Source organism: Solenopsis invicta, chromosome 7 (assembly GCF_016802725.1).
Source record: "Solenopsis invicta isolate M01_SB chromosome 7, UNIL_Sinv_3.0, whole genome shotgun sequence".
In the NCBI taxonomy this organism is placed as follows: domain Eukaryota; kingdom Metazoa; phylum Arthropoda; class Insecta; order Hymenoptera; family Formicidae; genus Solenopsis; species Solenopsis invicta.
The window spans coordinates 5,454,785-5,481,168 of record NC_052670.1 but is presented as its reverse complement, the minus strand read 5'-3'; the positions used below and the strand labels follow the sequence as shown (position 1 = coordinate 5,481,168).

General features: G+C 31.6%; 1 protein-coding gene across 5 annotated transcripts; it reads left to right on the top strand.

Moving 5' to 3' along the window:
• Window positions 1-7,648: 7,648 nt before the first annotated feature.
• LOC105199569 lies at window positions 7,649-24,295 on the top strand. Of its 5 annotated transcripts, none has more exons than XM_011166842.3 (4): window positions 7,649-7,870; window positions 17,255-17,505; window positions 21,629-21,870; window positions 22,194-24,295. In XM_011166842.3, exons 2-4 carry the CDS (start codon window positions 17,257-17,259, stop codon window positions 22,195-22,197), a joined length of 495 nt encoding a protein of 164 aa, XP_011165144.1. In that variant the 5' UTR covers window positions 7,649-7,870; window positions 17,255-17,256; the 3' UTR covers window positions 22,198-24,295. The 5 variants fall into 5 exon arrangements, with proteins under 5 accessions (XP_011165144.1, XP_039307492.1, XP_039307493.1 ...); XM_039451558.1 differs by lacking the exon at window positions 22,194-24,295 and adding an exon at window positions 10,079-15,063 and having other exon boundaries at window positions 7,650-7,870; window positions 21,629-21,874; XM_039451559.1 differs by having other exon boundaries at window positions 7,653-7,870; window positions 17,238-17,505.
• The last annotated feature ends 2,089 nt before the right edge of the window (window positions 24,296-26,384 follow it).

The following is a 26,384-nucleotide window of genomic DNA, read 5'->3' as shown; positions in this document are numbered from 1 at the left end:
GGATTACAATGTCAAGTATTTACCAATTTAAGTATTTTGTAATTTTTATCATTAAGATATTATCATTGATATAATAAGGTAATAATAAGATAACTTCCTTTTTATTTGATCCTTTTCTCTGTTAAATTTTTCTTTTACATTTTTTTTAAAACTTCTTTTTCAAGTTACTGTTCTTTTCCAGCATTTTATTCATTTATTTCTGCTTTGTACTGTTATATTTACTTCTGTTCTTTTTTTCATAAAATATTTATATCAATACGAGAAACTATAAGCATAGCAATATCTATAGTGTTATACTAAAAACCTATATAAATATAAAAATATTATAAAAGTACTAGTACATTTTTTTGTATAACAATTAACTGGAGAAAAGGATTAAAAAACGGTTATAATCGGTTATATCAAAATTTTAGTGCTTAATACTTTTTAGGTGATTTAAAAGATTGACCCTTTTTGAATTTAAATATTGTATTGATTCAATTAATTTATTAAAAAATACTTTCAAAAGAATCATTAATTTAACGATTTATCACAATTTTACAACCACTGACAAAATATAACTACATCATTATTTCTTCTAAATGTTGAGTGGAATTACCTTTAGGCAAAAGTCTAAATCGTTCCATGAACCTCGAACCTATTATTCTCATCTTATTTTCACCACGAGCGATATCAAAATCAGATTATAAGTATTCGATATCTAAAGACAGACACTGTATTCATAAACAGATTACAGCTAGTTCTTATCTATTGTATTTTTCATCGTTATATGTCCTTTTACTTTCAGTAAGAAGACGCACGCGCGGTATAACTTGTTAAAACTACATCACTGTACGTTTTCTTCGTTTTTCCTTTATTTTATTATTAGTTAAGTTAATATTTATTATATATTATTTTTATCTTTCTCAAAGGTACATTAATTTGATTTTGAATTACTAATATGTTTCCACTCTTAATAAAATCTATTTGCTTGAACCATTGTGTTCAAATAATCTTTATAATTGTCAATGTTTATATTACTTTCTTCACTTTCATGTATATATAAAACAAGAGCAAAAATATAAAAGATTAAGGTGTTGTAAAGAAATAATTTAGTGCTGAAATAATCATGTAATTGTGTAAATATCGAAACGATTTACAGCGTTTTAATACACACATTTGATGAATAATGCTAAAGCTCTGCTATTGTTTCAAATTTCACCTTATTTAGTCTATTCAAAAATGATTTTATTAGTAAAAATAATGTAATTAGTAGAAGTAAAAATTACTTACTAGTGTTGCGTTTCATTTCTCCACCAGTAAAACTAGAAGACAATCCCAAATAGTCCGAAACACCATAAATATTTTCCAGTTTAAAATTGCCAACATTTTAACGTTATCGCAAGCTTGTAGTAAACATTGCAGAAATTTTTTGTAGTTTCCTTACAATATTACAATGTTTCAATGTAAGGTTTATGAAATGTTTCTTCAATCTTTCAGTGCTGGGTTATGAGTAATGATTCTAGCCTTCACTTTTTATACAAATGTAATATTAATGATTAATATTATTAAAATATGGATTATTATAATAAAGTGATATGCATTATGAGCACGATTATACACAAGATTATACACTTCTTTTGGTACTTGTATAATATATTTTAGATTTGTCTGACAATTGTTAAATTTAAATGTAGGTGTAATTTGTTTTTTATGTCAAAAGTTTATAATGGAGACAAAAGTATCTGTTTACATGACAAACAGAATAATTGCTTGATTTTTAAAATTATTCAACAAAGCAATAAACGTGGAATATATTATACAAGCAAAAGTGTATAATCGTACTCATAATAGTATTACTTCATTATAATTTATATTTTAATAATATTAATCAAAACCTTTGTTTTAAAAAGTAAAGGTTAGAATCATACTAACCCATACAGTAGTAAAAGATTGCAGGAACATATTGCATAAATCTTACATTAAAACATTGTAAGATTACATGGGAACTGTGAAAGATTTTTGCAATGTTATAAACTTGTGGTAACATTAAAATGTCCACAATTTTTAATCAAAAAATATTTTGTCTGGTGTTTCAGGCCATTTGGGACCATGTCAATCCATTGGTTTTACTGGAAGAAATAAAATGCAAAACGTCAGTAATTTTTATTTCTGCCAACTATATTACTTATAGGCTGCGTTCTAATATATATTGCCAATACTGAAAGTCTATAATTCATGTTACATATACTATAAATTTTCAGTACTGGCAGTAAATGTCAAAACGTAACCTTAATGGCAATAAACAAATTTATTTTTGAACGGAAAGATAATCAAATAATAACTGCTCTATTGAAACAAATTGCTCATTTAATTTACTCACTCAGATGTTACTGTTGCTACTGCTGCTGCTGCTGTATGTCCTTTCCTGTTGAGATTCTGAAAATATAATAAAACTAAATTATTATATGAATATAAAAAATTTCTATAATACTTATTTACAGTTTAACAGAATTTTCGTAATAATTATTTACAATTTTTTAAGGTGCTTGTAGCATCATTATTAAATAAATGATTAATTAAATTTGTGATATTATAGTATCGTTGGTTTTGTCTGTTTTGGGTCTACTCATCGGAGCAGACCCAAGCAGATCTGATAATCTTTAAGTTAAGATAGAGGGACTCTAAAAGTGAATCGTAGAACAGAAAGTGAACTAGGGAACTAAGTGAACCTAGTAGACCCCAAAGTGACAAAACGAAGAATACTATAATCTCATGACTCTTTTTACATATAAGTATTGTATATTATATTTTATAAATTTCACCCAATTTAGATATATAAATGCTTTTTATTATTTTTACTGAACGAGGAAAATACAATTGCAGAAAACATAAAGAGATACATTAATAAAATAATACACTTACCCCCTCGAATTGCTCCACGAATCATCTCATTGAAATTCTGTAGACATTTCGTTTTGCTGTTCTCCTCGACTGTACGATAAATGTAATACCGATTTAACACATCACACACGTACCGAAATAAGATGTAAAACGCGCGAGAATTGGCGAGATGCCTTCAGCTTGTCACGATGCAACAAGTGCTAACGGAACTTGGAGTGCGATTATTTCTACGCATCATAAACGATTCGTGTGTTGTCATAATCGTCCGCTGCTATATTCGCAAGTGACGAATATGATTTTCGACAGCGCATACATGTGCTTGAAAAACGCAGAAAATACGACACGTCCGACCAAACAATAACAAATATGACGAGACAAAGAATAACGACCGGGCCGGTGCGTCACATCAGCCGAAACAGCGACGAAGATCGTCCGAATGCCACGTAGCTACGATGCGTAGAAATGATACACACGTACTCACTCCCGATTCCTGTCTAATACGACGACTAAATGAGACGTTTTACGCGACATTCGCGATATTCTACTACACGTATCCGAGTGAACACGCGCGTGTGAAATCTTGACGAAGCCACGCGACAATCACACGATGCCTGAGCTTCACAAACGAATACGATCACTTCGACGTACGACACTGTATCGGAGTAACCGTTCGTTGTTACAGCGTCACTATTCGCGCGCAATCAAAACTTGGAACACACGAGAAACACAGAACCAATACGTCGTACGTCCAACTGCTAGCGGAACACAAGCAATGGCTGGTAATGGCGGCGGTTTTGGCGGTAACAGCGGAGCAGTGCCTGCGCTCGGCGACTGTTGCCGAGCGGCGACGGAAATAGTCGAGCGGCCGAGTCGTCACGACCTTGGTTACGCAGAGAGTGGGGAGGCGGCCGAGACGGCGACGACGGCGTGGCGCCTGTTTACGTTGATCTTACGCGCGGTCAACAACCCCTCGCCCCACGTGCGCCCGAGTCATATGAATGACCGAGCAGCTAACAATAAGTCGACGCGGCACCTGTTTTACGAGGTGAGTGGGAAAGCGGTCCAGACGGCGCGGCGTCTATCTTACGGGATCTTGCGCAATTAACAACCCGATCCGAGTGGGGAAGAAGCATTAATTAATGCTCCGGCGTGCACATGCGCTTCGAATAAAGGGAGAAGCACACACTCTTGTATAGCTGCATAATCGTATGCGTAAGAATATTGATTGATCCATTAGGACATGCATAAGGAAATGGATCAATCAATTTCATTATGCATATGGTTTAAGCAGCTATGCAAGAATATGTGCTTCCCGCTTAACGCGGAGTCTCTCGTAGTCACTGAGAGACGCGAGACTACCGCGTCTCTTGATCAACGACTTTCAGAGAGACGTACTTGCGTCGCATAGCATTACAACTCTTGTAACTCATTTGCAGGATTGGGTAATTAAAAAATTAAAAGTTAAATGATAAAATTAATAACTTTTGACTTAACTTACTTATCTTTAAATAATTTAATTTTTAACTATAACTAGTTATTTTTGAAACACATAAACTTTAATTTGTTAACTTTTTATCTAAGTTAAAAATTTATTTATGTAAAAGAAATTATAAAAGAATAATTTTAAAATGATAAAAAACAAAGACAAGGAAGAAAGAGTTTAAAACAAAAAAGGAAAGAAAAAGAAAATAGGAGAACGAATATATACAAAAGAATAATATAAATTTTTATTAACCGCTAGATTAGGTGTAATATTTTGAAATTTTGATATAGAAATAAAAATTTATTTAATAAAGCATTTTTTTCTGTTTTTTAGTAAAAATCACATGTAATAGATGGATAAACATTATAAAACGTTGGATATAAAAAAGAAAAGAAATAAAATAACGAAAAAATAAAACAGAAAAAAGAAAAGGGTTTCAATAAACAAATGAAATAATAACATTTTTTATTAGACACAAAAAAATTAAATATTTTTTTAATGATTCTTGATAAGATAATATTTCAATATTTGATAAAAAAAACAATGTTTCATAAAATAAATAATTAGTTTCTTTTTTTAAATCAAAATTCCAAAATATTATTTGATTTACTTAATAGAACATTTTCTTTTTTCTTTAGCCTGAACTTCATTCATATAATTGCTCTTCAAATGTAATAATTTTATTTGTCTTAACAAGAAACAAGCTTATTATAATCGTTTTCGCAAAAGTCAAATTCTTTGAAATTATACAAGTTTTTTAACCTGTTTTTCAGTCTCTCTCTGTTTCTAAATTGTTAATACTATAAATGATTTATGCTTAAAAATAATTTATGATGTAAGAGAAAGAAAAATTATGGCTACTACATTACGGCTACACTTTCATCTTAACTTAAAGAGCGGAGAAGTCTCGGAATGTCCCCAGGAAGTCTCCAGGATAATCCTCAGGACATCCTAAATTAATATTAAATTAACATTCAACTTGTGTTAAAATAGCAAACTTTTTAATCAAAATACGAAAATAATACCACTTAGATTTTATTGTAAAAAAAATTAAATATACTACCATTTATGTTTTATTTAGAAAATAAAGATACTGTCATTTTGATTTTATGTATTAAAATAATATCACAGTTTTTTTATGAAGTAAAGCTACAACTATTTGGATTGGCATAGAAAGACTCTTGAATTAAAATACGAAGATACTACGACTTGAATTCTATTTGTTAAAAATTGTACAATAGTTTTATATATTTTTTGTAATTAGCAGATTTTAAACATTTTTTAACAATACATATTAATTAGATTAAATTAGATTGCATAATTTTGTAATATCATTATTTTTCTGAGAATTTATGTATATCAGTTTAATCGGAAAAATATACTTTTTAAAGTTCACATTTTACTCAAATTCTAACTACAGTTATTGAAAAAAAGCAATTTAAGAGTTATGCAAGCAACATTGCTGTTATTGTAAAAACACTTAAACAATGAATTTTAAATCTGCAGCGAATTCTGTAACCAAATGCATACACAGAAAAAAATGCTGTTGAATTCACAGCACATTTGGAAATGTCTTATTAATATAATATTAATAAATTTAGTATTAATAAGACAAAAAGATTAAAAGTAGAGACATTTATAAATATAGAATATAGATGAAGGAACTAAAAAGCGCATTCCACTTGATGTTTGCAAAGAAATCATGAAATTATTTTATTCTTGCTGTTCATCGAACATTAAATAAGAACAAATAACGCATGCAAGCGTTGCGAGCCTAATAGGTGATTGTAAAGAAATAATTTAGTGTTGAAATAATCGTGTAAATATCGAAACGATTTACAACGCTCTAATATAGCGTATGTATAAATTTGCATATTTTTAAAAGATTAAATAAACATGCATACGTAAATGAATACTCAGAAGGAAGTCTCCTTTGTTAAAAAAAATCAGACCAAGTTAAACGCTGTTATCTTCTAATCAGTAGAAAATGCTAATTAGCATCATAATAGTAAGAACAAAGATTTTCATTATACACACATATTCTTTAAATTATATTATTAAAGTAAATAACTTCTATTATCTATTTCTATTATCTGTTTCTATTGTCTACTTCTATTATTCATTTTTATTTTAAATATACTTATATATTCGCAAAAATGGATTGTATTTTTTCATTTTTTTTTATCATTTTTGAACTATTAACGAATTGAACTTTTCCATTAATAGTGGAAAAATAACTTGCATTTACATGATATACTCATATATCATGTCGATGACTCGATAATGACAGGATTATTGACAAATAGAAGATTTTACAGAATATCTTTTAAAGTTTTAGATCGTACCAAGTAGAGAAATATTATACAATATATAAATGAATCTTTTGAGACAAAATTGTCTCTCATGAAGACATTAATTGTATCGTTGATCCAAATAAAGTGTTCTCGATTGCCGCGAAACAACTGGTTAGAAATGCTGCCAGTCTTCCATTATCAAATTGCTGATTAATTTTCCACTACGTTGCACGTTGCTACCGAATAGCTTATAATCAACATGCTAAAAATTCCCCGAGAAGATTTTTCCGCATGTTGAGCGTACATAAAATAATAAGTTGGAATCATGTTTTCTGTTCTTGGTAAATACGTGACGACGCAACGTATTTCAACGAAAAACGAATGAGGAAAATCATATTGATTGATTAATTATTATTTTTGTAGATGGCAATAAATCCTTTATATTATAAATTAATTTATTACAAAAACTCATACTATATGTATAGTATATAATTATTTTGTAATGTGATCACTGAGAAAGAGTTAACGTTTCTCAAATTAAGAGAGAAATGAAAAAAAAATTTGAGGAAAAATGTTGATTAATCATTCTTTAACTTATCAATTCAAATACATATAAAATTGATTTATTGAATTTATTTATTGGCAAAAAATATATTTATATTTCTATATATTTTGTGCTATTTTTACTTCTTTTTTATTTCAAATTTGATATATTCATAAAGAAATATTTTAATTTTATGTTATTTAACATTTTGTTTATATATTCATTATGTAATTAAAAATTTACATTGCTTTCTCTTTTTATTTATATAAAAACAGAATTTCTCAGAAGATTTGATTACGAATTCATATTGAAACGTTTAAAAGCAAGAGAGTTGCTTAATAAGGTTACCTGTAAGTAGTTTGAGAAGCACTGCTTGAAAACACGACATCAATGATATACCTGCGCTGCGCTCGACTCTAGTAGCGTGGGTTAGATAGACTTACGAGAACCGCTGTCGCGTCAGTCTGCGCTGAGTCTTCGTCGAGGGAGTTGCGCTCTCTTGGTGCGTCACCAGGGCAGCTGTTAGAGCCCCGTTGTTACACACAGAAGAGCAGCGAAAACTGGCCAAGATATCAGAGACTCAGTGTGTTAGATTAGTGTGTGCGAAAAGTTTTACGAATCTTTCGGCATCCAACAATCTGACATAGACTGAGGAAATTAGTTCAGGTAAGAAATTTTTTTTTCTCACTTGATTATGACTCTGCAAGGTATAATTTTATAATTATATGTGTGTGTATACTTATATATATTTATAAATTAAATATATTTACTTTTCAAGCGATTTTTTAAATATAGTCTCTTAATGACAAATCATATTTACAAAAGATATTCAAAGAATTAGAAATTTGTCGCTTTTCTTCTACTTAATTTAAATTTTGTACAGGAGGATTAAATTTATTAATAACTTAATGTCGCTATCTTAAAAAAAAACTCTGTAAATAGTAAAAAAAGAAACAAAAGTGTGTAGTTATAATAAAAACATATCATCAAAAATATATTGCAATGAGAGTAGCACACTACTGTTCTTATCTTAACATCATTTTTTACTTTCACCTTTTTATCTAAATTTACACTTTTACATATCATAATATTGGAAAAGTAGTCTCTCTAACGAGTAATCACTCATTAAAAAAACTATGCGTAAGTTTATATAATTTTTTATTTGTTAACATTAATAAAATATAAAATAAGAAAATATAATCAGCTTTTTTATTTTGAAAAACTACATGGTATTGTAACATCGTAAAAATTTCTTAAATTTATTATGTTGTGTATAATTATTATTATTTAAACTTGTATATATATCCTCATAAAAATTGTTATATATATATATATATATATATATATATGTGTGTATGTATATACAATAGCTATATAGAATATACAAATTTAAAAAATTCTTATCCTTTTTACAAAGTAAAAATAATTTACATAAACATACAATAAATATTTTTTAATTGTATTTATAAATCTTACACAATTCAAATTTACCTCTCAAGTATTTATCTTTTTAATTTAATACGTAATTAAATACTATAAAAATATTCCAAAAATAAGTTATTATATACTAATAATAAAATCTTCATAAAAAATAAAAAGATGATTTTAACAATTTGATTAAAAGTGTTGTTTCTCTGTTTCAATTTCTCACTTGCAAAGCTCTTCAACTTGTTAATTGAGTTATCACGCGAAAGCATTTATCAATCTATATCTGGATGTTCTCAATTCGTTATAAAACATCGTTAGGCAGACATTGTTACGACCTGGCCTTATAACAGATGTGCTTTAAAATTTAAAAGATTCATTTACAAAGAATGTGTTTGCCATCTTCTTATCATGCTTTTATGCTCCGCAGGTGCAACAACTTGAATAATGCATGCATATATCATTTTGAGTATATATGTGAGAAATTTCTGTATATTTTATAATCAGTTGAAAAAATTGAACTACATTTATTTTTGCATGGTGTTACTAAAGTAATCGCAGTACGCAGATATTTGATGTATCTGCAAATATTTCTCCTTTGACTGTACATAAATATTGTTTAAGTTTTTCTTAATATTGATGATAATTCTACATTTTATGTAAATTTTTATATAAATTATGTAAATTCAATCTAGTTTGTACACTTGATTCTTTAATTTTAGAATATAGTATTTTATAAAACTGCAAAGTTAATATTTTAAGATATGGCTAAATAAAGACCTTTAGAAGTAATATTTAAAAAAAATTTTTTTTAAACTTGCATTTTTTTAAATTTTATAATTCGGTCTGTGATCTTTCTTGGGAGATACACATAATTTCACAAGAGAATAAATGAAATATTTGCAATTATGACACAAATGTTTGTGTTGAGTCTATGCAACTGCGATAACGCACGCTATATCAGTAACGCAGTATATCATGAATGTATTATTGCATCTCTTCTTCGTCGAATTTTTGCAGTCGTGATCAGTTTTCATGCGGTGTTAAACACGTAGGAGCGTGATAAAAATTCCTTACTACGATAATATTGTGAGCGCCACTGAAGAATATTTTTATCATTGTTCTTTAATGCCTCGAGAAAAAAATGCGTTTTTAGTTTTATTTTTAAAAAGAACGCATTTGAATATTGCGAAATTCAATAATATTACTTGATCAAATTTTAAATTATACATATATCTTATAATAATTGTAAATATATAAAATATTATTTAAAAAAATAACAGATACTCATTACATCTAATACTTTATATCAAAATAATTTCGAAAATAAGAAATTATTAACTATACCTCATCTTTAATTTTCTTTTATCTACATACAAATTTTTCCAGCCTTTATAACAATATTTTATGGCAAAAATAACAAACGCATGTTTTTCGTACGCAAAATAGATGAAGCAGAAAAATGCGAACTTTGGATCAGCCAGGCTGAAGGAATTATGCAAATAGAGGCACAAGGCGCAATAGTAAATAAAGTCGTTCTTGCGAGTATTTTTCATCTGTTCTTCGCACGACAGCTCCGTATGCGTAAAGTCGACCATTTACTTATTCACTGCTACCGTGTGCGAGGTGCGAAACCGGGTTAAGGTTAAGCCATGTAAGCGACGGATAACCATGTAACTATCACATCGTCGTCGGACCGTCGTGCAAGCCATTGACGTAAGAACCGCGACCGTTTTCTGGTCGTTTCACGGGGGTCCGACACGAATGTGACGCCCCGACGCACGCACGTGTAAATATAGAAGAGATCCGTCACGCACGCTACGGTCTGGGGAAACCGTTCGATAAAATGCAAAATGCACGAAAGCATAGACGGATCGATTCACCAACGGTCGGGAAATACGTACGACCGTATGCTCAGTTGACTTCTTGGGCACGGCAAAAAGTGGGAAGTGTATCAACAAATATTTTTTTAAATGGTCATCGATGCACTCGTTTTAAATAAAATAGCTCGCATTGACACACAACAGTTATCGCTACCATACTACTTATATTAGACAACATTAACGACGCTTACATTATGAATTTTTAATAAATTACTAACAATTCAATAATGTAAAATTTCTCATTATATATTAACATTTCTTAGCTCTTGCTCGTTTTATTATAATTGTTTTAAATTTATTTTTATTATTAGATCTAATCAAAACTTTATATTAGTCTCTGTTTCTATTAAATTTACTATTTTTCTTCTTGCGCCGCTTTTTCATTATTTTATATTTGAATAGCTACACTTAGCGTGGAATGCTTGAATAAATAATATGAAGAGCTTGAATGTAAATTATTATTATTATTATTATTATAAGATGTAAAAAAATTGATTTTATTATCACAAAAATATATTCATGCGATGTGATTGCACGTTATAAATAATTAGATATGCATATGCTGTTATGCATCATTGATTTATCACACATATTTACGTTGCTCTAAACACAACTTGCTGATACGAGCAGACATGTGAGTTGTCATTTTAGTAAAAAATAAATATGTCTTATTCCTTCTATATGATGAATTTAAGAATATTCAAACATATGATAACAAAAACGCAAAGAAACACAGAGTAATTTATAAGCTACAAGATAAATACATAGACTTTATGTTCTAGTCTTAAAATACAATGAAAAAAAATAAAATGAAAAGGACCCGTTTTCTGCTTTTTCATTTTGGGTGAATACAATGAATGAAAAAAAATGAGAAAGATTTTTTCTATAGGCCTGTGTAAATCTACACCATCCTGTCGCGTGTATGCAGGCGTTGTTTAGCGAGCTCAAACTTATTAAATTATGGTTGAATTTGAAGAAGTATATAAAATCACACAAATAAACATAGGCATTAAGATCCAGCTACAACCGAAGAAGGCTTTCTTATTATCATTGTGTTGTTACTAAATTATAGTTCCGTGTTAGTCTCTGCACAAAATAAAAGAATATTTGCTATTAGGAATAGAAATTAGAATTTTAGAATAAATGTTCTTAATTTAACGTAAATATAATGAATATAAAAAGCAAAAAATTGTAAAACATAAATGCATGCTACAAAAACCAAACTTCTTATTTATCTATAGTGTTTATTAAGAAAACTAATTCCAAAATTTGTAATATGTAATATTCCTCCATTGCGCACAAGGCTTAACTCTCTCTTCTATTTTTCGCTAGATTGATTTATAATTCTACAAAAGCATTCTTAAGACATAATTTAAACATATTTTTTTAAAGATTGATTTTTAAACTTTTTTAAGTATATATGCCTTTTTTAAATATTATTACCGTATTTCATTTTCAATGTTGCATGGAAAATGTTGGTTGAATATTTATTTTTTTATGTAATTATTAATCAATATTTCTCTAATAAATTTTATTAATATAAAATCTATTTAATTAATGGACTACATTGTACGGATACATGAAAAATTATGCATAATTGATTAAAATTAAAAATTGCAAACATTTTGTGGAAATAATATTTTTTTTTATTTGCATTAAATTATCGTGTAATTTTCCATATATGTATTATAGTTTTATTTGTTTGATTTGATGCATTATAATATTTTTTAGGTTCAAACATTTGATTATCTAGACGATAATTTTATGCAAAGTATGTCAACATAAAATTACGAACGTTTATCAGAAAAAACTATAATAATGTTGCTTGATATTCTCTTTTATCATCTTTATCAACGATCGTTACTTTTATAATCGGTGGGTAAAGAAAAGAACTATAAAAAAATAAAATATTCAGCAAACTTTTGTCGCATCAATTTTAAATTCTCCGATTGAGTAAATAATCTTTTACAAAATCAATGATAAGATTTATCTTAATTTATATCAGTATAAAAAAGGTATTATCGTTTTGCTAGCTACTTTTATGAATTGTTTTATGGAAATTATGCGGATGATTGATTTGATATTTTATAAATATAATAATACCATTTTTTTAATAATCAATCATTTTTACAAGTTAAAATAATGAAAATTATGGTAATTATAACAATGTTCGCACGATATGTTCAAGCACCCGCCTCATGATTCCTATAAAATCTCGACTTTTAATCATCTAAAAAAAGTAACAGATGATGTTTTTAATCTGAAGATGTTTGATTATCGTTGGTATCAAAATTATAGAAAACAATTTTTTAATAATTTTGAGGCATGTAAAAATTGTATTTTAAAAATCACTACAAATTTGACAGTTTTACGTGAAAAATAAAATAAAAAGTTAATACAGTTTAATCTTGGTACCAACAAGACAAGTGTATCAAATATGTATCTATAGAGTAAAGTCTATCGGTTTATTAATTTATCTAAAATCGTGGTAACTGACTTAAAAAATATAGTTTCAAGAAAAACGCGTTTAAAATTACAATTTAATCGTTACAATTTAATCAATTTACGTAAATTTCAGCAATGTTTCAAAAATATGAGCTATTTCTTTTATGACATCATGAACACACACACACACACACAAATGTACATTCGATTTTGACCTGCACGCCACATCAAATAACTATAGGCTATAAATGACTTTTAAAACTTTTCAACAATAACTTTTGTAATTTTCCGATAAAATTTCAAAGATAGATTCTTAAAAGTATGTACTTTCATAAAATACAAAAAAATACAAAAAAAGAAAATCGATCTTTTTACTCTCAAAATAATAATATTCTCTTAGGCGTAATGTTTTTGCGACTATTTTGTTACGTAAATAAATTTAAATATCGTATAATGTTAATGGAGAGTAATTGATTGAAAAACAGTATTATAATTAAATTCCATATCGTGTGAAATTTTTTCTTTGATACACAATATAACGTACATTTATACAAATGTTACATAATTTATTGTTCGATTATATTTTCCTGTTTTGAAAGGAAAAGTTTCATCAACTGGTTTACGATCAAAATAGCAGTATGTGAGTAAGACGAATATGACGTTTATGACGTATGTATATGACGTAAATGACGTATGACAATAGATCTACCTAATCGTTACGTGTCGATTTAATACTAAAAAAATATTTTTATGCTTATAAATTAAGAAAAAAATACAAGTTTTTAAAAATTATAATTAACTTTTAAACGTCCTAAGATAACATTAAAAAATTGATGTAAATTACTCAAATTTGATATTAATGAAATATTTATATGCTCTTTTTGAATTCAATTAATACCAAGAATACTACAATAGATACATGAACCACGTAACATTTCGTTCTTAGAAATACTTAATTTCTACAGTTTACAATGAATTGAATGACGATGAGTATGTCATGTCGGTATAGCAATTGCGAGTTATTATTAAACCGCATAGTCAACCTACAATTATACTTATTTTAATAATAAACTTCCAAACAATTTTTAACTTATTATTTCTAAACTATAAATTTTTAATATTGAGTATTACATGTAATTAAACTTTAAAAAATTTGAGATATATTTTATTATCTGTTCACACAAGTTTGTAATTTCTACAGTTCCTTAATATTCATCAACAGTCTTTTATTTTTAATTTCTTAAATTCGAAAATTTTTAGCACTTTAATATTCTTCATTACTTGTGTACATTATTAAATACTTCTCTATGGCTTTGAAATATTTGTCTTTCCTAACTATATGATATATTATACATTAAAATATTAATTGATATATTTGGAAGGGATAAAAATTACAAATAAGATGCATAATGTACACGCAACAATTTTATCACTTTTGTAACAAAACAAAAAGGCAATGATCAAACTTGCCCAATTGTAAACACCTACTTTCTGCGACGCAACCTTTGACACATGGTCTCTATCTGTGATAGCTTAAATAAAATATAGGCACATCTACATCAGAACAGCTTGTGTTTAACTAATATCCTGCACTTCATTGAACGTAGTCTAGCCTCTTGAAGAGGTTCGTAGTACAAGTTACGTCCTTGGATGTCGCTTCTCGAGTATGTATGTAAATTGGAATTAATTTCGCGGCCGCGTCGTTGCGTTAGTTTGTGCACGCATACGGAGTCTGCTTGACGCGTGTGTATATCTTGATATAACATATAAATGCATGCGAAAAAGTCGCGTATCATCGCGGTGAGATTTATTTACGGCGTTCTCTCACGTGTTTAGGTGAGCTTGGATGCTGATCGCACGGTGATAACGTTTCGAAAATAACACTTTATCTTTACGATTTCGGTGTCGCACTCGGAAACGGATCGTATAATCGTGCGCCGCTCGGAATTGAACGATCTCTCGCTCTCTATTATATTCGTGTCGCCTTATATACAGCGGCCCGCGACACGATATGTTAGTCGCCAAGAAAATTTGCTAGTCGAAAGACAACGTCTATATTATTCGCAACACTATTCCCGATACCCAGCACCATGGACGAGTCCAGCGGTAAACTAATTACAGTATGTTATATTAATTAAACTTGCGTAGTTTTTTTTTTGACTGGCAATTCTGAGGCGTGATAAAAAAACTAAACATTTTTTTATTCATTTCAAGGAACGACATTGAATCACTGCAAATATTAAATATGCTGCGCGATAGTTAAAAAAAAGCGCTATATTCATTTGCATGCGTTCAAACTTGAAAAATATACTATCGTATTATCGGAATTCATCAGATACAGTTCTTCCGATATTAACATTAATGTCATTAACGTTAATGTGGATTAAAGTGTATTAAAATGGAATTAGCTGTGCCGTTATGGCAACAATTGTGCACGCAATATCTATAATACGATAGCACGGTAATTGTATTGTTTTTCAGAGCATGTCGCTTTAGAAATAAACCTTCGTATTTTACTTTTGCGACGTAAAAGCGGAATGAGCGCTTTTAATAATTATATTAATAACTATATTATTGTATTATTGGATTTATAATTATAACAATTATGATTTAATACCGAAGTATGGATGCGACGAGTATCGATCGTCTCGTATTAATGTCGGCATGGCTTATCTACGCGTTATAATCGTTTGCATGTAGCCTACTTTGTAGACAATCGAAGAATATTTATAGCCGCTCAACCAATGAATTATGTAAGAATGATAAGTTCAGTTGATGAATTAAGTTTTTGCATAATTTATAAATTCGGCGATGGATGCGAATGCAATTATATATCACCTGCCATTTATGCAATCGCACTTGGGCATACTATCATGATGTTGTAAGAATATCAGTCATGCAACAAGAATTTGTAATGTAAAACAGTCGAAATTATCAAAATCTAGAATTATTAAAGATCACGCCGTGCTGGAAAAAGTTTTCAAAATTAAATGTGCTCATGGCATTTTTAAAATTTGCCGCTAGCATTTATATTTTATTTATAAAGGAAGAGTTTAACTCTTACAACTTTCTTATTGACCAACTCAACTGTGCTTAATTCTTTCAGCTTCTCTATATGGCTCAAGCTAACTATTAATTGTACTATATATTTCTATTTTGTAACTGCGAATATACTTTTCTTACATGGTACACGTATCAAAGGATAGTAATAAAACGGTAAACATCTACAAGACGAAAATATATCAGGGTGTGTCCGCTTGCTAATTCTACTCGAAAGCATTATTTATTGCCCACCTAATTCTTGACGTCACCACTTGTCACCCTTCTTGATGTTCACAAGGGGTGGATGAGTAATGGAATTTTTTTTTCGTACGAATAACCTACTTTCGAAAGTAGCGTGTCTTTCTGTTAAGATATTCCTGACACACGCTTTCTGCTTTTGTCAATATTGTACATAAATATCGTTTTAATAAAATCGCTATTTGCGTCAATAGAACTCGTTATCCATTCAAGCTAGAAAAACGTGTTTTTTTAATGAAAACGTGTTTTTAATCATTGAAATTTTTTTCCATTATTCTGCGAAACACGACTTGCCGATTATCTTTATTATGCTAATATAACTATGTGAATTTGAAAATCTCTCCCATAATAATCTTTCCTTATATTCAAATAACCTTATATAATTCATTGATGGACATTGAAAAAAAATATATTTATTTATTAGATACTATGGAATCAAATTAAATGCATTGACAGACGTTTATACTTTGCTTAAAATCGCATTAGAGAAATTATTAATCGGATGCGTGAGTAATTGCTTGATAATTGTACGTATATTTATACGTATGTCATAAGTAAGCCATAATTCTGCACAGCCTGGCAATGTTCAATTAAGTATTACCTACGCGTTATTAAATTTTAATCGCAGCAGCAGACTGTCGTCATATTTGTGACAGCTGTTATACTAACATAATTCATATTAAACGAAACGACCCCCAGCTTCGTATTCACGAATGTCAAATCTGCCTACAAATCAAGTGATTGATAGGGACATACGTTTATCTCGCCATCTATTTATAGCAATGCCAAATCAAGCAAAGTATTTTGTCTGATACGTTGCAAACACTTTTTCATGTTACGTCAACATGTAGACAGAAGCATGTCATTCTTTTAAAAATATCCATCCCTTATAGGAGATTCTCATGCAAGTGTCGTGAAAGAAAATATTTTCTATGTTTAACTTGTCGGACGTAAAGTATTACTTGAATTGTTCAGAAAAGTGTACTCGATGTTTTAGCTATGTCTCTGGAGGAATCACGGAGATCGCAACGTCCGTACCGGTACGGAATGGTCCTGCTATGCGTCGGAGCTCTCATCAACTGGTTGGGTTTAGCGGAGAACTACGTTGAACCGGTTCGTTATGTCGGTGTCGCCTGCATAGTCGCCGGAGCTCTCCTCATTTGCGCCGCGATGTGCTGCTGGTTGCACGCACCTCCAACTAGGGCGAGCACGCACACGCAACACACGAACCATCCGATCACGGCACAGGTAATTCACGGATTGTCAACTCTTAAGCGAATTTATTTGCTCCGTCAAACAAAATCCTCGCTCAGTTCGAGTCGAGCTTGGAAGAAGGCCACGTCAAGGAAAGAATTAGAGCTATGACTCATATGTCAACGCAAATTCACATTTACCGGTTTTCAACACAATTAATCATGTCGGTTTTTTTTATTAAATTTGACATCATTAATCATCACTGCCACGCCAAGTTATGCGTGTGTTCTCATGACGCGTGAGTAATAATATGTGAATAATAATAATTATTATTAGCCTCTTATATTCAATGAATATCACATCTTAAACTGAATAAACATGAAGTAATTTCTCTGAGTCACATCGCGTTTTTTTCAGTTCACTACATTGGTTTTTTTATTGAGTTACAAAAATCGCAAAAGTAACAGTAAATTACATTTCAAGTATTTGAAACTTCTTTTTAAAGCTACTTCTTGGAAGAAAATAATAAGTTAATTATTAAATTAATTATATCTGAGTACGATTTTTTACTAAGTTTTACTATACATATTTAATCCATTAAAAAAAGAATTAAGTCAGAGTTAAAATTTGTCTTTAAAAACATGAAAAACTTGATTTGATATATTTCTTCTGTACGAATAATATTTATTCTTACTTTATTATTAATTAATCTTTATCAGTCTCATTGCTTCACCAACTAATTTTATTGTCAGTGTAAATAATATTTCACTTCAGTAAAATATTTACACGGTTCGCATTTATAGATTAACATAATTTCATCAGATGTTCTAACATTGAGCGTGATCATAAATATCTATCGTACATGATATATCTTTAGGTCCGATCCGAAAAGATGCAGGTCGCTGGCGCGGTTGAAGGCCTGTGAGATTAAAACGTTTTTAGATCGATCCGGGTCAACCCCCTATTATAGACCACAAGGAACGCGTATTATCTATAGATATACCCTAGCCTAGCAGTAAGCCGCAATTATCAGCGACGTAGGACAGAATAAGAAGAAGCTTAATAATATACTCACGATCTATAGCTCATACTTCTTTTTTTCCCCCGCTCGCTCCTCTCTCCTCTCCCTTTAAAACAGAACCCAGCGAGAGTGAGGGATACAAAAAAAAGAGGAGGAGAAAAGATAAAGAGAATACATTCACACATACATCAGATAACACATTGTCATAAATCATTAAAATATTCGGTAAATATACCTTGCGTTAATCGCACGTTTTCTCGTCGGCAAAACATGTGCCTGATCTTTGCGAACATCGTAAAAATTTCAAGCGACAGAAGCCTCCTGATCACGAGACTGAGATTCGCGTCATTTGCAGTGCAAAATCACGATTGCATCACATTACTCATTTCCTCCTTTCGATTTCGAATGACGGAAATATTACAAATGATTGCACAGATGCCTTCGATTTTCCTCGAAACCGGCAATATATCCTTATAAGTGGTCAACATTATTCTTAGTATAATATAAAAATACTTTTGATGTAAATGATTCACACTCTCTCCTTGTTGCGGTGCTCATTCGATATACTCGTATCGTTACCAGCCGTTGTTTGTGTTTGATCAGCATTTCAAAGCACTGTTAGAAACAATTACAACATATCGTAAGAGAAAATTCGAAAGTATTATATTGTCAGTCCGTCTGTGTAAATTTTATACGATAATAATAGTTAATATCTATAATATTGACGACAGCTGATGATTATCTAATAAGGTCTAATTAGAACTATAATTAAAATCTTTGTTTTTCTCGTTGTTTTATTACGAAATACATATTTCGTTCGTTTTCCCTCCTTTCTAGCCTATGCTATTTTAAACCTGTAAGATATTCTTCTCCATGGAATTATTCTCTATGTAAAATAAACGGTCTGTCCATTTTCAAATGTTTGCTCGTCCGTTCTTTATGCTTCGTTACATTGTATATGCAAAAAAGATATAGTGCACGTCGGCAAAGGAGGTCGTGGCAGTCTCTAATGTCGATTGCTGCTATAAGGATATTCACCCGGAAACATGTACCGAAGCTATATTTATCATCACTTATCCTTGAGAATATTTATTGTTATCTTATAGATATATAATCAAAATCTTTTGATAATGGAAAGTAAAATTGATAACGGAACGCTGTAGCGATATTTACAAGTGTTCATCATCTTCTTGCTGTTAATTTATGCAACTCCAAATTAGACTTCAAATTAAGTCTTATGCAAGTTTATTTCTCGCTTGCATTAAAGAACGTATGACACATCGCATTATGTATATTGTTTTGACCTTACTCAAATTATCACGTAATTCTGTATCTTTCAAAGCTGGGTGTTTCACAAATCACGAGACGCAAAAGTCACTTAATTCTCAGAAATTCTTGTAATCAATGCGTAATTAATTTTTTCGTGGAAGCTTGATAACCTTTGTGATAATGACTTATCGAGACATTGGTTCTAAAGAAGGAAGTCAGCACTTGACTCTTGTGGAACTTTTTAAATAAATTTGACCATCGAAAGACTCGTGACGAAATTTGCGATATAGCATTGCAAATTTCTGCATAATTTTCTAATCTTGCAGTGACGTCAAATGTATTTTATAGAATTTTCCCTTCGTATAAATTCAGAAGTTATCACCCAGAAGCCATCTAAATACCAAGTTACAGTTGTAAAACTGTTATAATTTCTCCACACTATACATTATACTTGTTATATGACGAGTGTGTTATATAACAGTTACATTGTTTTTATAACTGTACTGTATTGTTTTCAAAACAGTTTTATAACTGTAACTTAGTGGGCAACTTCTATCGATTCCTTGACGCAGTTCAATTGCGAGTCAATTGATTATTGGACCATTTACAATGAAGATTAATTTTGTTTATTAGACCTCTTACATGACAAAGATACTGCAATGATCTTAAATATATCGTCTAACATCATATTATTCTGTCGCAACCCGATTATCATGATTCGACATATGTGTATATCGAAGTGACAAGTGGCGTCAGCAAGGGAACGTCATTTTCACATTTGATACGTTTGATCAAATATAAACAGCGTGGAATGTTGTTTTTTCGAATCTTTGAGGTCAGACACACGCTTACTGATTGGCGATAATCGAGCGCGTTTTAACAGGAAAGAATTTCGTGCGGAGCCGCGAGAAAAAGAGAGAGAGAGAGAGAGAAACCCGGGGGTCACAGCCGTTCACCTCGCCGTTTCCACTTAATCTCATTATGCAATTTTCCAGCGAAGCTTTTTTTACCACCGCAAATAGCTACGGCTATTCTCGTCGACCACGCGCGCGCTCGCGTCTCGTACGTCACCCTATATGTATCTCGCGTGCGCCCTTTCGCGACTTACATTCAGCCGGCCACAATGCTTTCGAAGAATACCGAGAGAGCTAGGTACGTAGATATCTATAGACGACCTACGACGAATATAGCGCGATGTGCACTTCCGGGTGAATATCCTTATAACGCGGAACGTAGAATATCGCGGGAACTGCGAGGCCGGTACGTCGCGATCTGGATAGCTTTAAATAGACCTCGGCGACGATGTATTTCCATGATGATTAATTGTGCAACGTATATTCTCTCTTACAAACGCATACCACTGAATCGCTACCATTGAAAATTTTAAATTGAACGTGCGTATTATTACTTCACAAATCATAAAAATAAAATCAAGTCGTTCAGTGTTAAGAAGTTTTCAAGTTAAACATTCTTTTTGCAAGTCTTTGAAGTTAGATTGTAAATGTCAAAAATTGTAGTAGTAATAGAAACTTTTGCACTCCACTTACTCTATAAAATTTCCGAAATTAGGCTGCCAAAAGTATCATAAATTAGATCATCGCGTGCGTCGAAGTCATTAAATTAGAAGAAAAGGCAGTTTCACTGATCCTCAAAGTAACGAGAGCTTTCCTCAAAGAAATTTCAAAATTCAATTAGTAAAACAAATGTTTTAAAAAAAAATCAAACAGCAAGAGATCAAGACAAATAACTGACATAAATTCTCAAAGTAAAGTGAGAAACATTCAAATGCGAAAATAAGCAATTAAACTATGTACAATCTCGCAAAGTTATGCAACTGAATTTCTATGACACGCTGAAGTTAACTCAACCGATCACCTTCTTTTAAAGATCGATGACCCGATCCACGTGATTTCCATCGAGGAACCGCCCGGCGTGTCGAGACAGAAGCCGCCGGATTACGAGGCGGTGACGGATGCGCCGCCGAGCTACGACGATGCTATCAAGCTAAATCCTAGTCAGTTAATCAGGTTGAGCAACGGCAGCACGCCGCCGTTATCCTCAGGACAAGTTATCCCGACGACCATAAGTATCGTCTCTCCAACGCTAACACCGCCTCCGCCATACGCAAGGTAAGAATACTCGTAAATCTCTGAGCATAGTACCCACGCACCTTGAAACATGGATAATGTTATCTCGCAGGTAAAAGAGACAGCTTTATTACGTATCTTTATTTAAATGACCGTTTTCTCTTTCAAATTAATAAAATTTATTATCCTTATTTCAAGATACAAGTATCGCGTTTCATTCTTAATTCTTATGTAATCACTTTCTGTAACACTCTTTGCAATCACAATACCGATTCTATCTGATTTTAATAACAATAGTAAAATTGTTAATTAAATACGGAGTGTAAGAAGGATTAGTTTTTCGAACAAATTCTTCTTTGTTCTAGGTGAGATTATAGTGCTGAAAATAGAGGCCCAATAAACACGCAGGTCTACGACGTTGAAGAATCGACGTACACAGTTGTCAATTGCGAAGAGCGATCACGTCTGTGGACTGCGAATAACACGATAGTACGACAATTCCGTTGTTTGCCCTCGTCGTTACGAGATGCGTGAACATATACGTACAGCTGCGCAAGATGTTGACGAGAGGAAGTTGAAACCATTCAAAGATCGCTCGACATTTCCACGAGCAAGAATCGAAAGAGGATCTTTTGGCAACGCTTTAGATATCGACTGCTTAGATTATTACCTGTTAGACACTGCGAACCGTGGCCACCGACCTCGTTTAGAGCTTAGAACGATTAACTCTTCCTTTGTAAGTTAACTATGTTACTCTAATTCATGCTATGAACCAAAAAAAGAAACAAAAAATTGTTGAGTTTTCACGACATGTCCGAGTTTATTTGACGTGGTCCAAAGACTTTGTGGTTACTTTCGAATTATATCACGCGATTCCGAGCTTCACTTTTTCATCTGTTGAAAGTCGAATGAATCTTTTGTTGAACCGCGCGCATCCGAGAAGATCGAAATCCGCAGAGGTGATACGTAACGTACCGACATATCGACACACAATGCACATTTATAGACAAACAAGTCTGTATATACATATATTTTTTTTTTACATTTTCAATGTAACCCGATGATCGTTTCAACGAGAATCTATCTGCGATAAATTATAAAATACCATAGCGACCGCGATCTCTATCAACTCCGCTATTGCTCGGCCATTCCGTAACCGCGAGAATGAAGTAACGACTTTTGACAGTCAGATGTTTCGTTCAGCTCGCGGTTGGCTGTTCATTTAATTTAACGATTTGAGTCGCGCCTGATTGATGCCGATCTGCAGAAACGGTGGTCTCTTAAAGTTAATTGACGAAGCAAACACGTGGTTTTTTTTTAGACTAATGCATTTGTAAGTCATCTCATTATGATCACGCGTCATTTGGAAAGTGGCGTGAAAAGAATTAAAGGGATCACGCTAAAATACGTAAATCGCATCGATTTATCCCCATATAATGTAATATTTAAATTTGTCGTGTTCCAATATTTGGCTCACGTCACTTTCGAAATGGGCAGCTCAACTATTCACTATTAAGTCCACGTGACTTTTCATACGCGATGGGAAATGCTCGCGATAGATTTTCTCACTCCGGGACATTGTTGGGAACGTGCTCGAAGAGAGGATCGCGTCCCACGATGATCCAAAGAGGAATCACAGTAATAGAGCATTTAGCGTGTTGCGCGAGCTCAGCTACGCGTAATTTACTGCAGAATGATTTTCTGCCATATCATCTCAGTGTCTGTCTCTTTAAATACGCACACGCGCGCACAGCACACTCATGCGAGCCATTCGCACGTCCATTTTATTGTGATATATACTGTTATACATATGTACATGTAGATATTACGAAGCAACACTGTCGAATGCAATGGCGATGCTTGTAAAATAAGACTTTTTTTATATCGAAAGTGCAAATACAAAATACGAGATTTTTCTACGGCAAGTTTCTTTCTATTGTTCTCTCGCGTCCTCCTTTTACCATCGTCTCCCGCTAAATGTCATATCGCCGAAGATTACGTATTATCTATCTTGCATTTCTATTAATTTGCATTTAAAGTAATATCAATGTAAAAATATATATTTATAACATTTTGATATAGAGCCATTACCGTTTTTAAATTAATTTTTCTTTTCTTATCACGCAAATCATATCTTATCTCTTATCAAATGGCTATTAAGAATGAGCATTAAGAGTATATTGTCTAAATACGATGTGGAAGGAGAAATGATTAATATTCATCGATAAATACCCTTTATTCAATCGCGGAGTAACATTTATACTTACTTAAAGCATGTTATTGAACTTATATACCTGTAGATTTTTATTAACGCCAACAATCATAATCGCAATAGTGATGAAAACGTAACGATACTAATAATAATAATAAGTTATTAGCAATAATAATAAAATAATACTGACAATAATAGCAATAATAATAGTAATAACAATAGTAATCAAGACTAGTACATAATAATGATAATATTAATTATAAATATCGCAGAGTATATTAATTGCAACGCAACGAAACTGAAGACAAGTTCCGCTGCAAAGTTAAAATGTAGTGACTGTTGATTGTTAGTTACCTGTTTTTCCGCTCATTCTTACCTCCTTTTTTTTACATGCCAATTGTGCTAATTCAAAATGAAAAAAGACCTCTTTTACGACAGTGACAGTGATAACCGTAATTATAATGACAATGATAGTGACAAGAATAATTATAACGTCGAGATTATTCGTAATTGTCGGTCGACTATCGCTATCTGTAATTTGTTATTACTCTCACTACACGGTGGTTGATTAAAGTATATTTACTTCTTCTGCACGTGGCTTCTCCTATTTCATCAGCATCTCTCAGACAAACAGTTTTCTCTTTATATACATTATCTGATACACATAGTTGTGATAAACATAAAATAATTTTGACATAATGTAGCTTTCAAATTGGCAAAATTGCTGATTATCCGATCGACATGTCTGCCGTTTTATTATGATCCGTCTCATTATAATCTTGACGTTATCAGTCCTTGTGTAATAATAATTTGAAAAGAGAAAAAATGCTACATTTAAATATTAAACCGTTAAAAATATTACGGATATATTTAGTGCATTTTTCTCAGAAGTACAATTGAGGTTGATGATAATGAATACTTATGATAAAGTAATAATCTAAAGGTGCCCCATTGTTAAATACTTCTTTTTTTAATTACATCTATATTTCAATGAATTCATAATCAAGTTATAAGTCATCATTCTTCTTTCGAGCATTGTAGTAAAAGTCTTTTGCATCTATGTCGATCAGTTGATTTACACATAGGTGTAAAAAGTCAATCAGCAAAAACGAAAATTTTTGGGCATGTCCTATAGTAATAACACTCATACGTGACTTCAACGAGAAGCGACGACTCTTGTGATTCAGAGTCGGACTTTCGATATTTACAAATTCCTGTAGCTTCCCCGCATTCCTCATTTCAACAGTAAAACAAACATATAACGTAAGTAGGAACACAAATTGATCAACAAAACAATGATAACCGCGCCAATGCAAATGTACACGTTTCTCACGACGCGGTTGTAAATGATCGTGAATATACAGGGGAAAGAGAATGCGACGCATTCTGAAATTATTGCACATACGAACAAATTTCCTCCGACCGAACTGGTCGCGTCGTGTTATAAAGAAACGCGAAGATCGATCCTTTCTTGTATCCTTAATGAAACGATCGAGTATTGATCACTCGCCTCGAACAAGCACAAATTTGACAAATCATCGGACTTATGATTGACAGCTGTTGACAAAGAGGCCACGCATGACCTCGTGAGCATTTCTTTCCTCTCCTCTGTTTCTTCTTTTCTCTCTCTCCCTCTCTCTCTCTCTCTCTCTTTCCATCATCCCACTGAAATCGCAGCTCATTATCGCCAGCGATTCTTGTCCTTATAATAATTGTATATCTCTGTGACTATGTACAACCTATGGACAATGTATCGCACTTTTCTTGTAGATTCGATAATATTATATAAATATGTTGGTATACTTCGTGACTATATTTTATCGACAGTAGTAAGAGTAATGGTAGCAATAATGACGATTGAATTAGTCGCTAAAAACGATCTGGCTGGTTGTAACAGTTACAGTAGTAGCAATAATCATAGTTGCAATAATAATAATAGTAATAATAATAAGAATAATAATAGTGACTAGCTGATAAATAGTTAGCCGATAAATTGGTTTATAAGTAGCCTTTGGGTTTGTTTTTAGCAGAGAAGCGTCATTGGCGGACGCGCCGGTCGCCTTGTAAATCGCGCGCTGACTTCGCTTAAACAGTAATAACAGTTACACAGCGTTAAGTGGCAAGAATTCGATATACAGCTAAATTAATGATTTTTACATGACTTAGAGCGACTTAACCATCAACCTGTCGAATAATATATAAACGCAATTTCTCCCGTTGTGTGTATGTACATGTGCGGCGATATCGGCCGCCTTCGAATGTGATACTTACCGCAGACATCATTATGTACAAAAGATATATCGCTACGGGGGCAACGTTGCCCCCACCCCCCGTAAGTAATCCC

Excerpts from the sequence above, each read along its gene's own strand:
- LOC105199569 (XM_011166759.3), top strand. Across the intron at positions 17,506-21,628 it reads ACCATCCGATCACGGCACAG|ATCGATGACCCGATCCACGT; the intron begins GTAATTCACGGA and ends CTTCTTTTAAAG.